The sequence below is a fragment of the Mastigoproctus giganteus genome, chromosome 1 (genome assembly GCF_048544385.1).
Source record: "Mastigoproctus giganteus isolate SK-2022 chromosome 1, ASM4854438v1, whole genome shotgun sequence".
In the NCBI taxonomy this organism is placed as follows: Eukaryota; Metazoa; Arthropoda; class Arachnida; order Uropygi; family Thelyphonidae; genus Mastigoproctus; species Mastigoproctus giganteus.
In genome coordinates this window covers 64,871,030-64,886,430 of record NC_143575.1, presented here as the reverse complement: position 1 = coordinate 64,886,430, position 15,401 = coordinate 64,871,030, and the positions used below count along the sequence as shown (strand labels likewise).

The window sequence follows — 15,401 nt, the reverse complement described above, 5'->3', positions numbered from 1 at the left end:
GAAAAAGAATATGGAATTTCACCTAGCTCCTTATTAACAATAATTAGAAATGCAGCACAAATTGTTTGAACTTTGCAGCACGTAAAGATTCTGAAAAGAGAAAGAAAACAAAAATTCTATTCAAGGGAATATTAAATATTCCAATAACATCATAAACGAACATTGGTATATTGGTTAATATTAACCTTGATGAAATTAAAAAGGTAACATATGTGCTATATAACTCGACTAATCAAAACTAATGAGGAGAACAGAGCAGTATCATTTTTAGATCTTAATATAAAAATTAATGATAAGACGAGATTAGAATATATAATAAAATGGAAAATTAAAATTGAGGGTTCTTATTTTATCCAATCAAAATGTAATATACCAATGAGAATACACAGGAACATTATAATAACATTAATAATTTTAATAATCAGAGTTAATAATGAAGAAAGTCTAATCATGGTGCTACAATCTCATGCAATAAACTAAAGAATAGTTTCTTCCATTCAAATTAAAAATGAAACATAACAGTACATGCACATACAGAAGACTACACTTCTGTACATGATTATCTTATATAGGATGCCACTTCAACAAGCTTCCAGCAACTGCATTCTTGTGCTTTCTGTTGTCAATGTACATTGGGAAATTTCACAATTTCGTTGATCCACCTCACATTTGGTTTATTTCTTGGGCATTTAGAGTCAAGCTGTACCTATTCCAAAATTAAATTGGTCCATCTATCATCAGTTCTTCTTGATATGTGACCTGTCCATTTCCACTTTAAGCACTTTGTTCTTTCAATAATATCACAGATCTTAATTTGTTGGTGAATCCATGCATTTTTTTTTGGTGTCTTTTGGTTATGTTCAAAATTCGGTGCTCCATACTTCTCTGTGTAACCTTCGTAAACCTGGCAGAGGTAAAAGTGATTCTTGCACTACTTCTTTTGAAATGCAATTGAGCAGCAGCAGGGTAAGCAAGGCAATGGGAATTTTTCTAGGACTGCTGGGAGTCATAGCGGAACAAGTAAATACATGGGCTGTGTTAGGGTAACTAAGAGTAGAAACAGGTAGGTGCATGAATACTTGCATTTACACCAATGCTAGGAGTATAGTTAATAAATTCGATGAGCTTGAAGTGCTAGTCAACACATCAAAGGCAGATATTGTTGGGATATCAGAGACTGGAATTTGGGGAGTACAATGTGTACAGAAAGGATAGACAGAACAGGAAGGGAGGTGAGGGTATACTGTTAGTTAAGAAACACATAAAATCTAAGGAAGTGCATCCAATTGATGTTGGTGAACAATGCAATGTTGAGTCCGTTTGGTGTGACATAAGCACTGGGAAAGGAAAAATGAGATTAAGTGTGTGTAACAGACCTAATGAATCTGATGAGTATAATGAGCAATTGTGCAGAGAAATAGAGTGGGAAAGTAAATTAAAGTGTGTTATAATGGGGGATTTTAATTTCCCGGATATTGACTGGAATTTGTGGTTTGGTCACTCGCACACTAGCAAGGCTTTTGTGGATATATTGGATGATTGTTTTCTACAACAGCATGTTTGGGAGGCAACTAGAGGGAGTAATACTCTGGATCTGATTATCACTAGTGATTCTTCATGCATCAAGAATCTGCAGATAAAGGAACCACTTTATCTGCAGTGATCACAGATCAAAGAGGTAACTCAAGGGTAAAGGTGACTACGGTGGTCTGAGACAGTATTTAAATTCTATACGGTGGAATCAACTGATGATGTTACCAACAGCAAATTCAAAATGGGAAGTATTCAAAGAATTAATCTTGGAAGCTACTAGGCTTTTCATACTAACAAAGAAATATTGTTCAAGGTTTAGGCCTAATTGGATGCCAGATTAGACATGTGACAGAGAAGAAAAATGCATGGGATACATATGTTGTTTTTTGTTGTTATTTGGTTTTTAGGAGCATTAGCAACTAAGGCCATATTGCTCCGGGATATGCGGTGGTCATTCCCTGACCTTTCTGCATCCTCCGTGTTTGGTGGTGTCGGCCTCGAACCCCGGTCTATTCAAGAAGCGTGTGCTATGCACTGCTGCTGCTACTCCTTCTACGGAGGCACCATGGGATACATATAAATTAACATGTGACACAGAAGCCTATGATAGATATAAGCTGGTCTGTAACCAAATTACAAAGGAGGTTAAGCAGGTGAAGGCAGATTACGAGAAATCTTTGGCAAAGGATGCAAAAAAACAAACAGCAAAGAGTTCTTTACTTATGTAAACTCTAGAAGGAAGGGGATGAATCAGATTGGTCCACTTGATATCGATGGTTCGACTATTGATGATCCTGCTCAGGTAGCTAACAAACTAAATGAATATTTTCATTGAAATTCACACATGAGGAGTTATTCATCTCTGGCAGTAAGCTAGATAATCTTGTAATAACTGAGAGTAAAGTGGAGGAGAAATTGTTGAAGATAAGCACACAAGAAAGGCACCTGGGGGGGGGGGGGATGGAATCTATCCAGTTATATTGAAGGAGGTGGCAAAGGAAGTAAGCAAACCCTTCACCATAATTATGAGAGCTTCCCTGGACTCAGGGGAGGTACCCATGGACTGGAGATGTGCAAATGTGATCCCAATCCACAAAGGAGGATCAAAGAGAGACACAGGGAATTACAGACTTGTTAGTTTAACTTCTGTTCCACGGAAATTAATGGAGGCGCTGGTTAAAGAAGCATTGCAGGATCATCTAGACAAGACTTCAGTTATAGCTCGGATACAGGATGGGTTTGTTAAGGGGAAGTCTTGTCTGACTAACTGGATTGGATACTATGATGTAGTCACAAAGGAACTGGATGCAAAGAATAATTTTGATATCATATATTTGGATCTTAGAAAAGCCTTTGATACTGTTGCACATGAAAGAGTGCTGCAGAAATTGGAGCAGTGTGGCATTGGAGGAAAATTGCTACTATGGATGGTTGAGTGGGAGAAGACAGAGTGGTAATCATAGATATTCATGGACTAATGTTATTAATGGAGTCCCTCAGGGTTCAGTGTTGGGTCCATTGTTGATTTTTGTATTTATAAACTATATTGATGATGGTATATCAGGCTTAATGTCCAAGTTTGCAGACGATACGAAGGTTGGCAGGGTTGTTAATGACATTAATGACAGTACACTGCTGCAACAGGATCTAGAAAAGTTGAGAAGATGGGCTGAGAGGTGGCAAATGAAGTTTAACATTGACAAATGTAAAGTACTACATATGGGAAGCAGTAACCCCAGAGTAACGTATCAAATCTGGTACTACACTGAGAGTGGTAGAGAATGAAAAGGACCTTGGGGTAGTTGTGCTGGCAGATATGAAGTTTTCTGAGCAGTGCAGACGGTCTGCAAGAGTAGCTCATGGTGTCTTGTCAATGATATACAGGAATTTTTCTAGCAGGGATAAGGAGGCGATTATCCCCTTGTATAAGGCAATGGTCAGGCCTCACCTTGAGTACTGTATAGAGGTCTGGAGGTATCATTCTAAGAAGGATGTGGAGCTGTTGGAACGAGTACAGAAAAGTGCAGAAAGATTAGTGAATGGAAGAAAGGGTTGTACAGTGTCTGGAGACTAGGCACCTGTGAGGTGATCTGATTGAGGTGTATAAAGCCTTAAATGGTTTGAGCATGCTCAATGCTGATGGGATTCTTCCTCTTGCTCAGAATAATCACCTGAGAGGGCATAAATTCAAATTGAGAAAAGATGGTTGTAGGATAGATGTGCGGAAGTTTGCCCTTAGCCAGCGGGTAGTTGATTGCTGGAACAAACTTCCATCTGTCATTGTAGAAGTTGATAGCTTAAACAGATTCAAGGCAGAAATTGATAAACATTTGGTGCAAGTGGATGGGTGAAATAAGGGTTTTTTTTTTTTTTTTCTTTTTGGCTGATGCTATATAAGCTTGCTTTCTTGCATCATGTGCCTTTGCTAATGCTAATGCTTTGGCATTCAATGGCCATCTTTGTAGAGCTTCAGCATTTAATGTCGATGTTTCACAACCATATGTTAGTAGAGGGAGGCTGACATTAGTCAAAAACGTTTCATATGAGACAGAGTGGCAAGTTTGTCTTGAAGACTACATTAAGCTTTCCAAATGGTTGCCATCCTAATTTTATGCATAATTCAATTTCCATCTGTTGAAATTTCTTGTCCAAGGTAAACATACCTTTCTACTTCTAGTTCTTGTCCATGAATTTCTTTGGTCTGGTAATTTTGTTGAACATAGCTGTGTGTTTTTGATATTCATCTTGAACTTTTGGCTTTCATGCTGCAGTTCTTTAACGTTTTGCTCCAATTCGTCCAGATCATTGGCAAAAAGAATGATATCATAAGCGATTCAGGTAATCTCCATTTATCTTGAATCCTTTTATCCCAATTATAATAAAGGATAGGTCCTTTATTATTCCAATTTACCTTGCAAAAAAATTTATTCTAAACATGCAGGAAATAGTTTTGGTGAGATTGCTTCTCCTTGTCTGATGCCTTTTTCTATGTTGATATAAACTTTGTTGACCTGTATTGATGCAGTCACCTTTTCATATATTGATTGGAAAATATTGACATAAGCTCTGCGTACACTTTGGTTGATTAGGGAATTGATTATTGCTTGTTTTGTGACTGAGTCGAATGCTTTTTCACAGTTGATGAAAGCAATAATAACAAATAATAATAAAAAGAACATAATGGAAGGTTTTATTCATTGTGAACCCTCTATTATTTGCTCACTGTTTGGATGTGATCACCGTACTGCAGCCACTTCTCAAACCTGCTTGTTCATTGGGTTGAGCAGCATCAGGTATTGTGCCTATTCTTCTTGAAAGTATCTTTGTAAAAACTTTGTAGACAAATTGGTCGGTAGTTTTTAAATCTGCCTTGTCACCTTTCTTCTGCAGTAGGATGGTTTCTGCATTTTACCATGCAACAGGTACTTTGTTAAGAAGAAGCATTTTGAAAATAGTTGGCTACAGCTTAACATACCGGCTGGCCTCCAGCTTTCAACGTTTCAACAGTGATTTTACTAGGTCCTGCTGCTTTGCCATTTTTCATTGATTTTATAGCATCTTCTACTTCTAGGAGAATTTCTGGTATATCTTTTGCATCTGGTGTTGCACCCAGTTGTCCTTTATCCTAATAAAAAGTTGAATAAAATTCTTCCACTAGTTTTAGTATTTGTTGTGTGCCATCCTCAAGCATCAAAGCAAACATTTGGCTCTTGTGTGTAACCATTTTTTGTTTTGCTTTCTTTAGCCCTTGACTTTCTTCTAGTGTTCTTTTGAAGAGATCAATGCTGAACTTGCACTTTTCTTCTTTCATGCACCTTCTTATGGTCTTCCACATTTCTCATCTCTTTTTCATCAAAGCAATTGTTTCGTTTGATATTCTGGTTGGTATTTCTTGGTGCAAGGATAAAGACAGTGTCTAAAATAGTCTCAATGACTTTGTCATTATCGGCTGAAATACCTGTGTCAGGAATGTCTTACAGCACACGAAAATGATTGGACAGTTCTAGTTCAAAGTTTTGATATTTTTTAATAGTTGGTTAGTTTTGATCTCCTTCACTTTAGTTGTGACTTGACCAATTCCTTTCGTTCTTTCTTGCAATCAATTTTGATTGTTGCTCTCAGTAACTGATGGTTGCTTCCAACATTAAAATTGTTTAAGACTGAGCAGTCAGTGAATATCATTTTATTGTTTGTCAGCATGAAGTCAATTTCACTCTTCTTCTTCTTCTTTGGTCCTTAGCTGGCAGCTGGGGGAGGCGGTTGGCCACGCAACCAGTATGCTGCTGTAGGTGCCAATTTCACTAGTACTTCCAAGAGGGTGCTTTCATGTCTATTTTCTTGAAGAATGAATTCACGATGAACAAATTTTGATCTTCCACAAATTCAATTAGCAGATTGCCTCTAACATCATTTTCGTAGTTCAATACAGGCTGACAGATCTTTCCCCATTTTGGATCTTACAAATTCTTGCATTAAAATCTCCCATTACAATTTTACAGTGGTAGTTGTCCTGCTTATAAAGATACAATACACTTTCATAAAATTCTTCAACTTCTTCATCACTACAGCTACTTGCAGGAACATAAGCCTGAATAATCTTAAGAGAATAATGACTATTACAGCACAGCAAACAGTTGTTTTGGTAATACTTTCTAGTTAAATCTGTTAGTCTTTTGCTGATAAGGAACCCAATTCCACCACAACATCCATTATTTGTTCCTTTGTAGTACAGCCAATATCTATCTTCTCGTTTGATCAAATCTCCTTTTTTTCAAACCTCATTTAAACCAATGATGTCTCAAATGATGTTTTTCAGCTCTTGTAATAGTTTTTCTAGGTAAGAGCCTGTACTCATAGACCAAATGCTAGGCATTCCAATGTCCAAAGTCCAATGGCAGCCTGATGATTCCTAGCACACTCTGCCACTGAACTGCTGAAGGTAGTAGCTTGCAGATCTCCAGGGTATGAGAGCCATTTATTTTTTGTGAAGCCATGTTGGGGGTGGGACCATAATCTGCCATGCTGGTCCAGCATGGGTTGGCAGATTTTGGATCAGTCTAGTCTGGTGTCTTAGCTTTGATGTGTCCACCATGGCTGACCCTCCTAGGAGTACACATGCCGAATGGCACAGTTCTCAGCTTCATTGACATGCGCACATGCTCCCATGATAAGGCATCAATGTATGGGAGTGATCTTGTATATATTTTTTTTAAATATTTTCTGCTCTTTTAATGTAAATAGGCAATCTGCAACAACTTTTAGGTACTGATGTAATTGATGCTACTCTACCACAACAATTTTGTGCACAAAACGATGAATGAAAAATGTACTGTCTGAAGCAAAATATATACAGTGGAATGAAGCTAGTGATGATCCAAGATAATCATGTTATATCAAAGCTAATGATGAGCAGTGGATAAGTGCTTATCCAAAAAAGGATAATCAAAAAAGATGGTTAATTAAAAAATTATTTATTAACTTTATATAGATTTTATAATTTTTTATATAGTTTTTTTAAATAGTACAAGTATACTGTGTACATATACTTGTGACAAACATGGCATGATTTATTTAGAATTTTAATGTAAGGTGAAACTGTTGGATGGACTTGAATTTCCAATAAGCAACATTAAACAGGAAGGAATGTGTTTCTGAACCCTAACATGACTGACAGATTTTAATTTTTCTTTCATTATAATTATATTTTGGTTAATCTTCTATGTTCTTTTAATTGTTTATGTATATTTCTTACATGGTACGAACTCACATTTAGAGAAAAAAAGCAATGATAATGGTAGAAACAAAAAAACAACAAATTGTACGGTTTACACCAATAAGAATTTTAATACTTAATCATTGATATATTTTTACAGAATTTTTCAAATGACATAGATGGGAGTTCATCTGAAGCCTTGACTTAAAGTATTTAATTTACTAGACTTTCTCAACAATGCATAATAGAGTAGGATACACCCTTTATGTCTCTCTTTCCCCATCTATCTCTCTCAATTTTTGAAAATCATATTCTGCGAGTTCATTTAAAGATTTTAAATCTTATTGGTGTTTCTCATAAAAAACATATTTTGTCATGACAGAAGATCGTTATGAGAGATTTTTCTTTCATAAAAATTTTCTTCTTAAAATATCACTTATCAAGAAGTCCAAATTCATATTAATATCTTCATATTAATTCTTGATTTGAGAATTGTTTTTTGTGAAACTTCAACAACAACTTGATCACTTCTGCTTCCTTCACTTCATCAAAACTAATTTCTTGGGTAAGTTGAATACACTGCTGGTAAACTTTCTTCATTGCATCATGAAGCTTACAACCTTGAATATGCACAAATTGAGGAAGCAATTTTTGCATATTCAAGGTTGTAAGTTTATGTTTTAAGACACCTCTTCTCAGGCTTTGGCTAAGATATCTATGGTGAGTTTAATATTGAAAGCTTTAAAAATTAACAGTCCATGGGTTTTTTTGTCAGTAACTATAAGAACTTTGCCAATAAAGACAAAAAGGTGATTAAGGGAAAATCACAGAATTCCAATCAAGCAATAGTAAGAGCACATTTGAAGAATACCTGTATACTAGTTTTAAAATTCTATATAAAAAATGTCAACTTGCTGGAAAGGATATAAAGAAGGGAATAAAGTGTTATTATTCTCTTCTGTGTATGCGGTGGGACAAAGATATGGTCAGAAGAGTTCACAAGATTGAGAACTCCTCAAAAAACAGCACTGTATTTAGTAGTCATGTAATGACTACATTATCATTACGAACCACAATCACTCAAAGCACATGTACCTGTGCCTGGCCACTCAGCTACAGCGGCCTACACTGAAAGGACAGAATTCATGGGATACCCGTCATCCCTCTCACTTCGAAAGAGGGATGATAGTGGATGCCCGATGCATTGGTCACTCTATTGTGGAGGTGGTACAGAAATTGCACTAACCCTGTTAGAAAATATCAAGAGGGTATCAAGAACACGCCATTTACAGAATAACATCTCATCATGGACAGCGCTGTGGGCGGAGAAAGGCAGTGGATGAACATGGCTGTTGACGTCTGTCTCGTACTGTTTCAACAAACCGGAGAGCGACAGTGGCACAAATCACCATAGACTTCAATGAGGGAGGTGCCAGAATCGTCTCCACCAAGATCATCAGGTGATTATTAGTCACAATAGGTTCCAGCCAACCCGGCAAAGTCCCATTACTAACACAATGGACACAGGACTCTATGCCTCAACTAGGCAAAAAGAACATTGGCAATGGACCTTGGATGATTAGAGATGGGTCTCCTGGTCTGATGAGTCCCATTTCCAGTTATTTTGAGTGGACTGGAAGGTGCATATCTGACAGAAACTGCACAAAGCTATGCACCTGTAATGTCAACAAGGAACTGTTCAGAGAGGTGGATGGTCAGGAATGGTCTGGGGCATGTTCAACTGGGACATGTTGGGACCTCTGGTATGTCTAGACACATCTCTGAATGGTCCAGGTTATGTGTCCATCCTTGCAGACCATCTGCATTCCTTCATAGTCATTGTGCACCCACAGGGCAATGAACTCTTTCAGCAGGACAGTGTGCTTCCCCACAGAGCTGTGGGGAAGCAGGACAGTTTGAAGAGAATTCCGCAGATCTTAACACAATGGAATGGCCTTCCCATTCACCATACAAGAACTATGTGGAGCCCTTGGGATGCTGTGGAAAGGTCTATTCGAGCTTTGGATCCTCCACCCAGGAATGCGATGGAATTATGGACAGTGGTGCAGTGCAGCAAGCATGAATGGAAATACCTGGGGAATGCTTTCATGAACTAGTGGACTCAATGCCTCGCCGTGTGACTGCCCTTATGCGGGCGAAAGGTGGGCCTACCTGTTACTAGGTAGGTAATCCAATGATTTCTGACCAGTCAGTATACATTTCGAGAGAGAGAGAGATTTCAGCTGTAAGTTATAGTTTTTGTAAATGAAGCACTAGTGCAAAGATATGGCTTTAAAAGGGGTGATTAAACTAAATGTCAAAGGCATATTTATATTCAGTCATTATTCATAAACAATGTGGCATAAATTGAGAGGATAGCTATAGATCAGGTGTGCCAAACTCATTTCTGTCGCGGGCCATTTCGTGTGTTGGTATGATTTTCGCAGGCCACATAAAATTTTCTTAAATATTATATATTGATTCAGGATTCAGTAGCATAATCAGGATAATTAAAACTCATATGTAATTAACATTTAAATTTTTATTCAGATCTACAGAATACAAGTAATTTAGAATTTAGTATGTATAGTGAAGAAATGGGAGTAAAGTGGCTGTTGATGAACTGGTAACCAAAGGAGCGCAAGGCAGCCAAAGTAACACACCTCTATTAGTTACAATTTATTAGGAAACGTTCTGGAAATTGCTGCAAAGATGGATTTTGTAACAGTAACAATTTCCAAAATGTTTCCTAATAAATTGTAACTAATAGAGGTGTGTTACTTTAGCTGCCTTGTGCTCCTTTAGTTTTAGTATATATAATTGTTATATTATTATTTTTATTTAAAAATTAAATATGTTTATGAAAATAATTAATTTGTTTTCCCAGAAACTTGCCAACGTTTACCCCCTACTAGTTTTTCAACATTAGGCGTCAAAGACTGGGAACATACAATTTTCAGTATGTCGGAAAGATGTTTATCTGTCAATCTCGATCTATACGCCGTTTTATTTAATTTCATATATGAAAATAATTGCTTGCATAAGTATGTACTCCCAAAGTAGCACATAATTTGAGCAGCAAACTTTTTAATTTCTGGGTATTTTTCACCTAAGTAAGAATATATTTTTGGAATTCCTACTTCTCGACATTTGTCTTTCAAAAATGAATCATTTTGGAAATCAATTAATTCCAGTTGAATCAAAGTGGGAGCTTTTTTGATTTCAAATGAAAAAGGTCCAACAAAAAGAGAAAACATATCTTTTAACTCTTTAAAATCATTAAAACACTTATCGAATTCATTTTTGATTTCCTCAATTTTGTCACAATATTGTGAGAAAGAGCAATTTTTGATTTTGTGTTTTAACTGCTCACAAGTAGGAAAATGGGTCAAAATGTCTTTTTTTAAATGAACGTTAGTTTTTGTACAAAACTTGCTATTGCGTCGTACATGTTCGTTATTAACTTATTTTTACCTTGCAATGAAATGTTAAGATTATTGAGGTGGCTTGTAATATCAATTAAAAATGCCAAATCCTTAATCCACAAAGGATTTTTTATAACTGATACATTTTCATTTTTCATTTCAAGAAAAACTGTTATTTCCTCCCAAAGCATATAAAATCTCTTTAAAACTTTGTGGCATGATAACCATTGAACTTCTGTATAATAAGGAAGATTGTTGAACTCAGATTCTAAATCTTTAAGAAGAGAAGTAAATTGCCGATGGTTGAGTGCTCTCGCTCGAATAAAGTTGATTGTTTTTGTTACTGTTTTCAATACATCGTCCACTTTTAATATTTTTAAACATAGAACTTGTTGATGAATAAGGCAGTGGGCAGCCATGGTTTTCGGTTTATCTGGGTACTCAGCTTGTAATTTTCTAATCAATTTTGACACAAATCCTCGATTTTTACCTGTCATTGATTTAGCACTGTCGGTTGTTACAGACACAAGTCTGTCAAGTGGAAGCTTACACTTTTCTAAATTGCTCCACACAGCAGCAAAAATATCTTTGCCAGTTGTAGTTCCAAGAAGAGGGATAACTTCCAACAATTCTTCGGTGATCCTCATGTTATTATCACAACCACGAAAAAATACAGCAACTTGAGCAACATCTTGTATATCTGTACTTTCATCAATCGCAATTCAAAAGAACAAGACTTCTGTAGATATATCCTGTAGTTTTGAACTGATGTTATCTGCCACTTCGCTAATTCTCTCTACCACTGTATTTCTTGATAATGAAATATCGCGAAATGATTGCACTTTTTCAGGACATACGATTTCAGCTGCTTTTATCATACATTCTTTAATTAATGAACTATCCGTGAACGATTTTGAACGTTTTTACGAAATAAGCTATTTGCTAACAAATAGCTTATTTCGTAACTTGCTCTTACTACCGATTCATTAGTTTTCATGAATTTTGTAAATACTTGTTGTTGACTATGAAGTGTTTTCTTCATTGTTTTTAATTTTTCTTCTCTTATTTTTCCTTCAAAGCCCGAATATTGTTCCTTATAATTAGAATTATAATGCTGCTTAATGTTGTATTCTTTAGCAACACTAATATTTTCCTTACAAATTAAGCATGTAATTTTACTATTCACTTCCATACAAAAATAGTTCAGCTCCCACTTTTCTTGGAATTTTCTTCCCTCGATAACAATTTTTCTTTTCTTGACTGGTGTTGAAAGCGACATTTTCTATATAAATTCTATAGTTTAAATTAAAATTATAAAATTAAAAAAACGATTACTTAGGTATTTGTTAAATTATAGATAGCAAACACAATGCACACAACACAACAGATCCCGACAAAGAAACTAGTACGAATGAAGTATCGTTTCGATAAAATTATAAAAAACGTTGCATTTGCAATATTCTAATATTAGTTTTAAATGTAAAAGAAATTTAGATTAAGATTTCTCCATTTAAAAAATATTTAAAAAAATAAAATGTAACTCTTTTATTTTTAAAGAAATAAACTAAAAAGTTACAATATTATTTAAAGATAATAATTTCAATTTTCATTCATTTGAAATTACCATTTATATTTTTAGTTCTTTCTAATCAAGGCTCCATTGATCCAGTCTTTTTTTTAAATTATTATCAATTAAAATGATTATTTTTATATTTATTACAGAGGTTTTTTAATCCTTATATTCTAGAATTATAAATAGGTACTTTTTAATTGTTTACTTTAATATTTTATTTTTGGGCATCGCGGGCTGCCAGTTTGACACCCTAGCTACAGATGACCAGCTGTTGGACCATACTTCCTCCTACTCTTGTGAGGTACAGAAGTTTATCTAAATTTAAAGGGGGAGTGCAGAAATATTTGAATGAAACAGGTAAATAAACTGAGAGAAAGTAATTTTGGTTATATTCAGTTATTATTATTATTTTATTTTTTTGGCTGATGTGACGTAAGCTTCATTCCTTGCACCATTTCGCCAATGTTAAAACTAATATCGATACCATTTATTAACTATAACATAAATCTTAATTGAATAGGCAACATTTTAATCATAAAAATCAGTCTGATTTATTTTATAACAAAATAGTAATCACAATAAAACACAATGTATTTATATACATGAAAATGAAAATAGAAGCTGGATTAAAAAATTACTAGTGCAATCTGACTTTATTTCAATAAAAAATAATAAATAAAATAACATTACCCGAGAGTTGTTCACTATCAAGTAGAAGGGTGTAAAGATGACAATTTTTGTAAGTCCACACTGACTCAAATTTATTTGGACTCCAATCTAAAATAGTATGAAATATGTATTAAGATTATTACTATATTTAATACCATTCATATACAATGTGAAATTAATAATATATTTTATTAAGTTTTTTGCCAAACTACTACATATTAAGGCATCTTACCGATACCCATCATCTGACCATGCCGCTGACAAACTCCTCTTGCCAATGCTCCCATAAATCTAATGTTCATACAGGGTAGAGAGGTTTCTGGGAGCATTGGCAAGAGGAGTCTGTAAGAAGCATTGTCTGATAATGGGTATTGGTAAGATGCCCGAAACATCACCTTAATGTATAGTATTTTAGGTGAATAGCTTAATAAACTATATTATTAATTTCACATTAATAATGTATGTAATAATCAAATATAGTACTATATAAATATTACTATATTTATTTATTACTATTTAAATAAATACAGTAAAAATCAAAATGGAAAACAATCACATACCACCCTTCCCCAACTATATGAAAAATATAGACATATTTTATAATTGCAATCGTCAACAAAGTTTTGACAACAAAAAAAAGTAAACAAATTTTTAAAATTAATTCTGTTATGTTAATTCTAAGTCTGGACAGACTAATTTTGCAACATGTAGGAGCTACTGCTATGAGAGTATTAAATATTTGATATTGAAATATTTAATACACTCATTTGACAAAATCAAAATAAAATAAACAGGAACCTACAAGCATAATTTCTTCAGGGAACATCAAATGTAAATGGCAACAATAACCAATTTTTATAACAACATTAGAAAATAAACATTGCAAGTCATATGTTATGGGAATATTTTATAACAGGCTTGCACATGCTAGTTTTTCATCAGTTTTTATTTGACGTCAGTTCTATTTTATCATCTTTGGTTTTCTAACAAATAACAGAATAAAATGACATCACCTTGGGTCTGTGAATTCACTGTACAATTTTTATAATGTGTATGGAAGTTTATGCCAAAAACACAAAAATGGTCTACAAAAATTAATAAATTAAAAAATAAATAACTAAACATGATTTTTATCTTTTTTTTCTACTTCAGACGACACTTGGAAAATCAAGACTAAAGTTTGGTACTGTAAACACAATCATACACACACAGGCCAAAAAAAAATAATGAACCTTTGTATTAAGACAGTTACAGATAGAAGAAATGCAAATAGATGCAAAGAAAACTGTGATGTGGGGTGATGATGTGTTACCTCATTGTGCATAAAGGTTGCACAGGACGTCCAACTATGGTAATCTAAAGCCTGAATGGGGAAATGTGTGATCTGTCAGACTTTGAAAAAAGTTTTTAGCATGGGTGCAGGTTTAGCAGGAGCCATAATTCAAGAAAAAAAAAAAAAAAAAATTTGTTCCTCAAAAACATCCATCTCAGAGGTTTTTAATGACTGGAAAGCAAGCGGTTATTCTACATTTCAAAGGCATAAATGTGGCAGAAAAGCAATACTTCAAGAGCAAAGCTGCCATCGTCTAAGGAGGTTTGCAGAAAAACAGAATATCCAGTGTGCAGCAAATAATATCTGAATTCAAACAAGCCCAGTTCTGCCCTATTTCAGCCCTTACCATGTGCAGAGAATTGAAGAAACTGGGTACTGGAAGTTACCTGCCTATTCGAAAGCTACTTGTTTCAGAAAAAAACAGAAAAATCTGCTTTCACTGGAGTGCCATGAATATTGTGATTGGACAGTGGAACAATGGAAGAAAGTCATGAGGTTAGATGAAACGATACACTTTGTTTTGCACTGATGGTAGGCAGTGTGTGTGTGGCAAGAAACTCACAAAGTGATGGACCCTGCTTAAATTGTTAAGACAACCCAGCATCTGGAGGTGGTATCTTGGTATGGGGAATGTTTTGTGGGCATGGACTGGGTCCTTTGATACCAGTGGAAGGTTGAATGTCATCGAGGGAGTACCTGAAGTTTGTATCAGATCTACTGCACTCTGCAATGTTACTCTTTTATCCCAAAGGTGATAGCCACACTATGGATGACAATGCAACAGCAAATCGTGCCAGAATCGTGCAAGAATGGTTTGGAGATCATGACGTGGATTTCCACCATCTTCCGTGGCCCCAACATTCACCTGATCTCAATACTATTAGAGAATGTGTGGGATATGCTGGAGTGAGCTATTTGACAACAAAATCCTCTTCCTTCAACTTTTCACAGCTACGTGATATTTTTCTGGAAGAACTAAAACCTTACGGAATCCATTCTGCACTGCAGACTTGCTGTTATTCAAAACAAAGCCCAAATTGATACTGATTAAAAGTGTGTATTTTTGGCCAGTGTGTATATAATAAACAGAGCAGCAACCATTTGAATGAAACAGTTACAACCTATTAGGTTCTTTCAAGTGACTGCATGCATCCT

The 15,401-nt window shown here is 35.1% G+C and overlaps 1 protein-coding gene across 4 annotated transcripts in view; it reads right to left on the bottom strand.

Moving 5' to 3' along the window:
• Positions 1-15,401, bottom strand: part of Vps13 (vacuolar protein sorting 13C) — a 1,645,987-nt gene that overhangs the window by 358,718 nt on the left and 1,271,868 nt on the right. For all 4 annotated transcript variants that reach the window (XM_090373229.1, XM_090373247.1, XM_090373239.1 and 1 more), the window contains one exon: positions 12,935-13,021. In XM_090373229.1, coding sequence (XP_090229355.1) covers positions 12,935-13,021 — 87 coding nt within the window. The remainder of the gene's footprint in view (positions 1-12,934; positions 13,022-15,401) is intronic.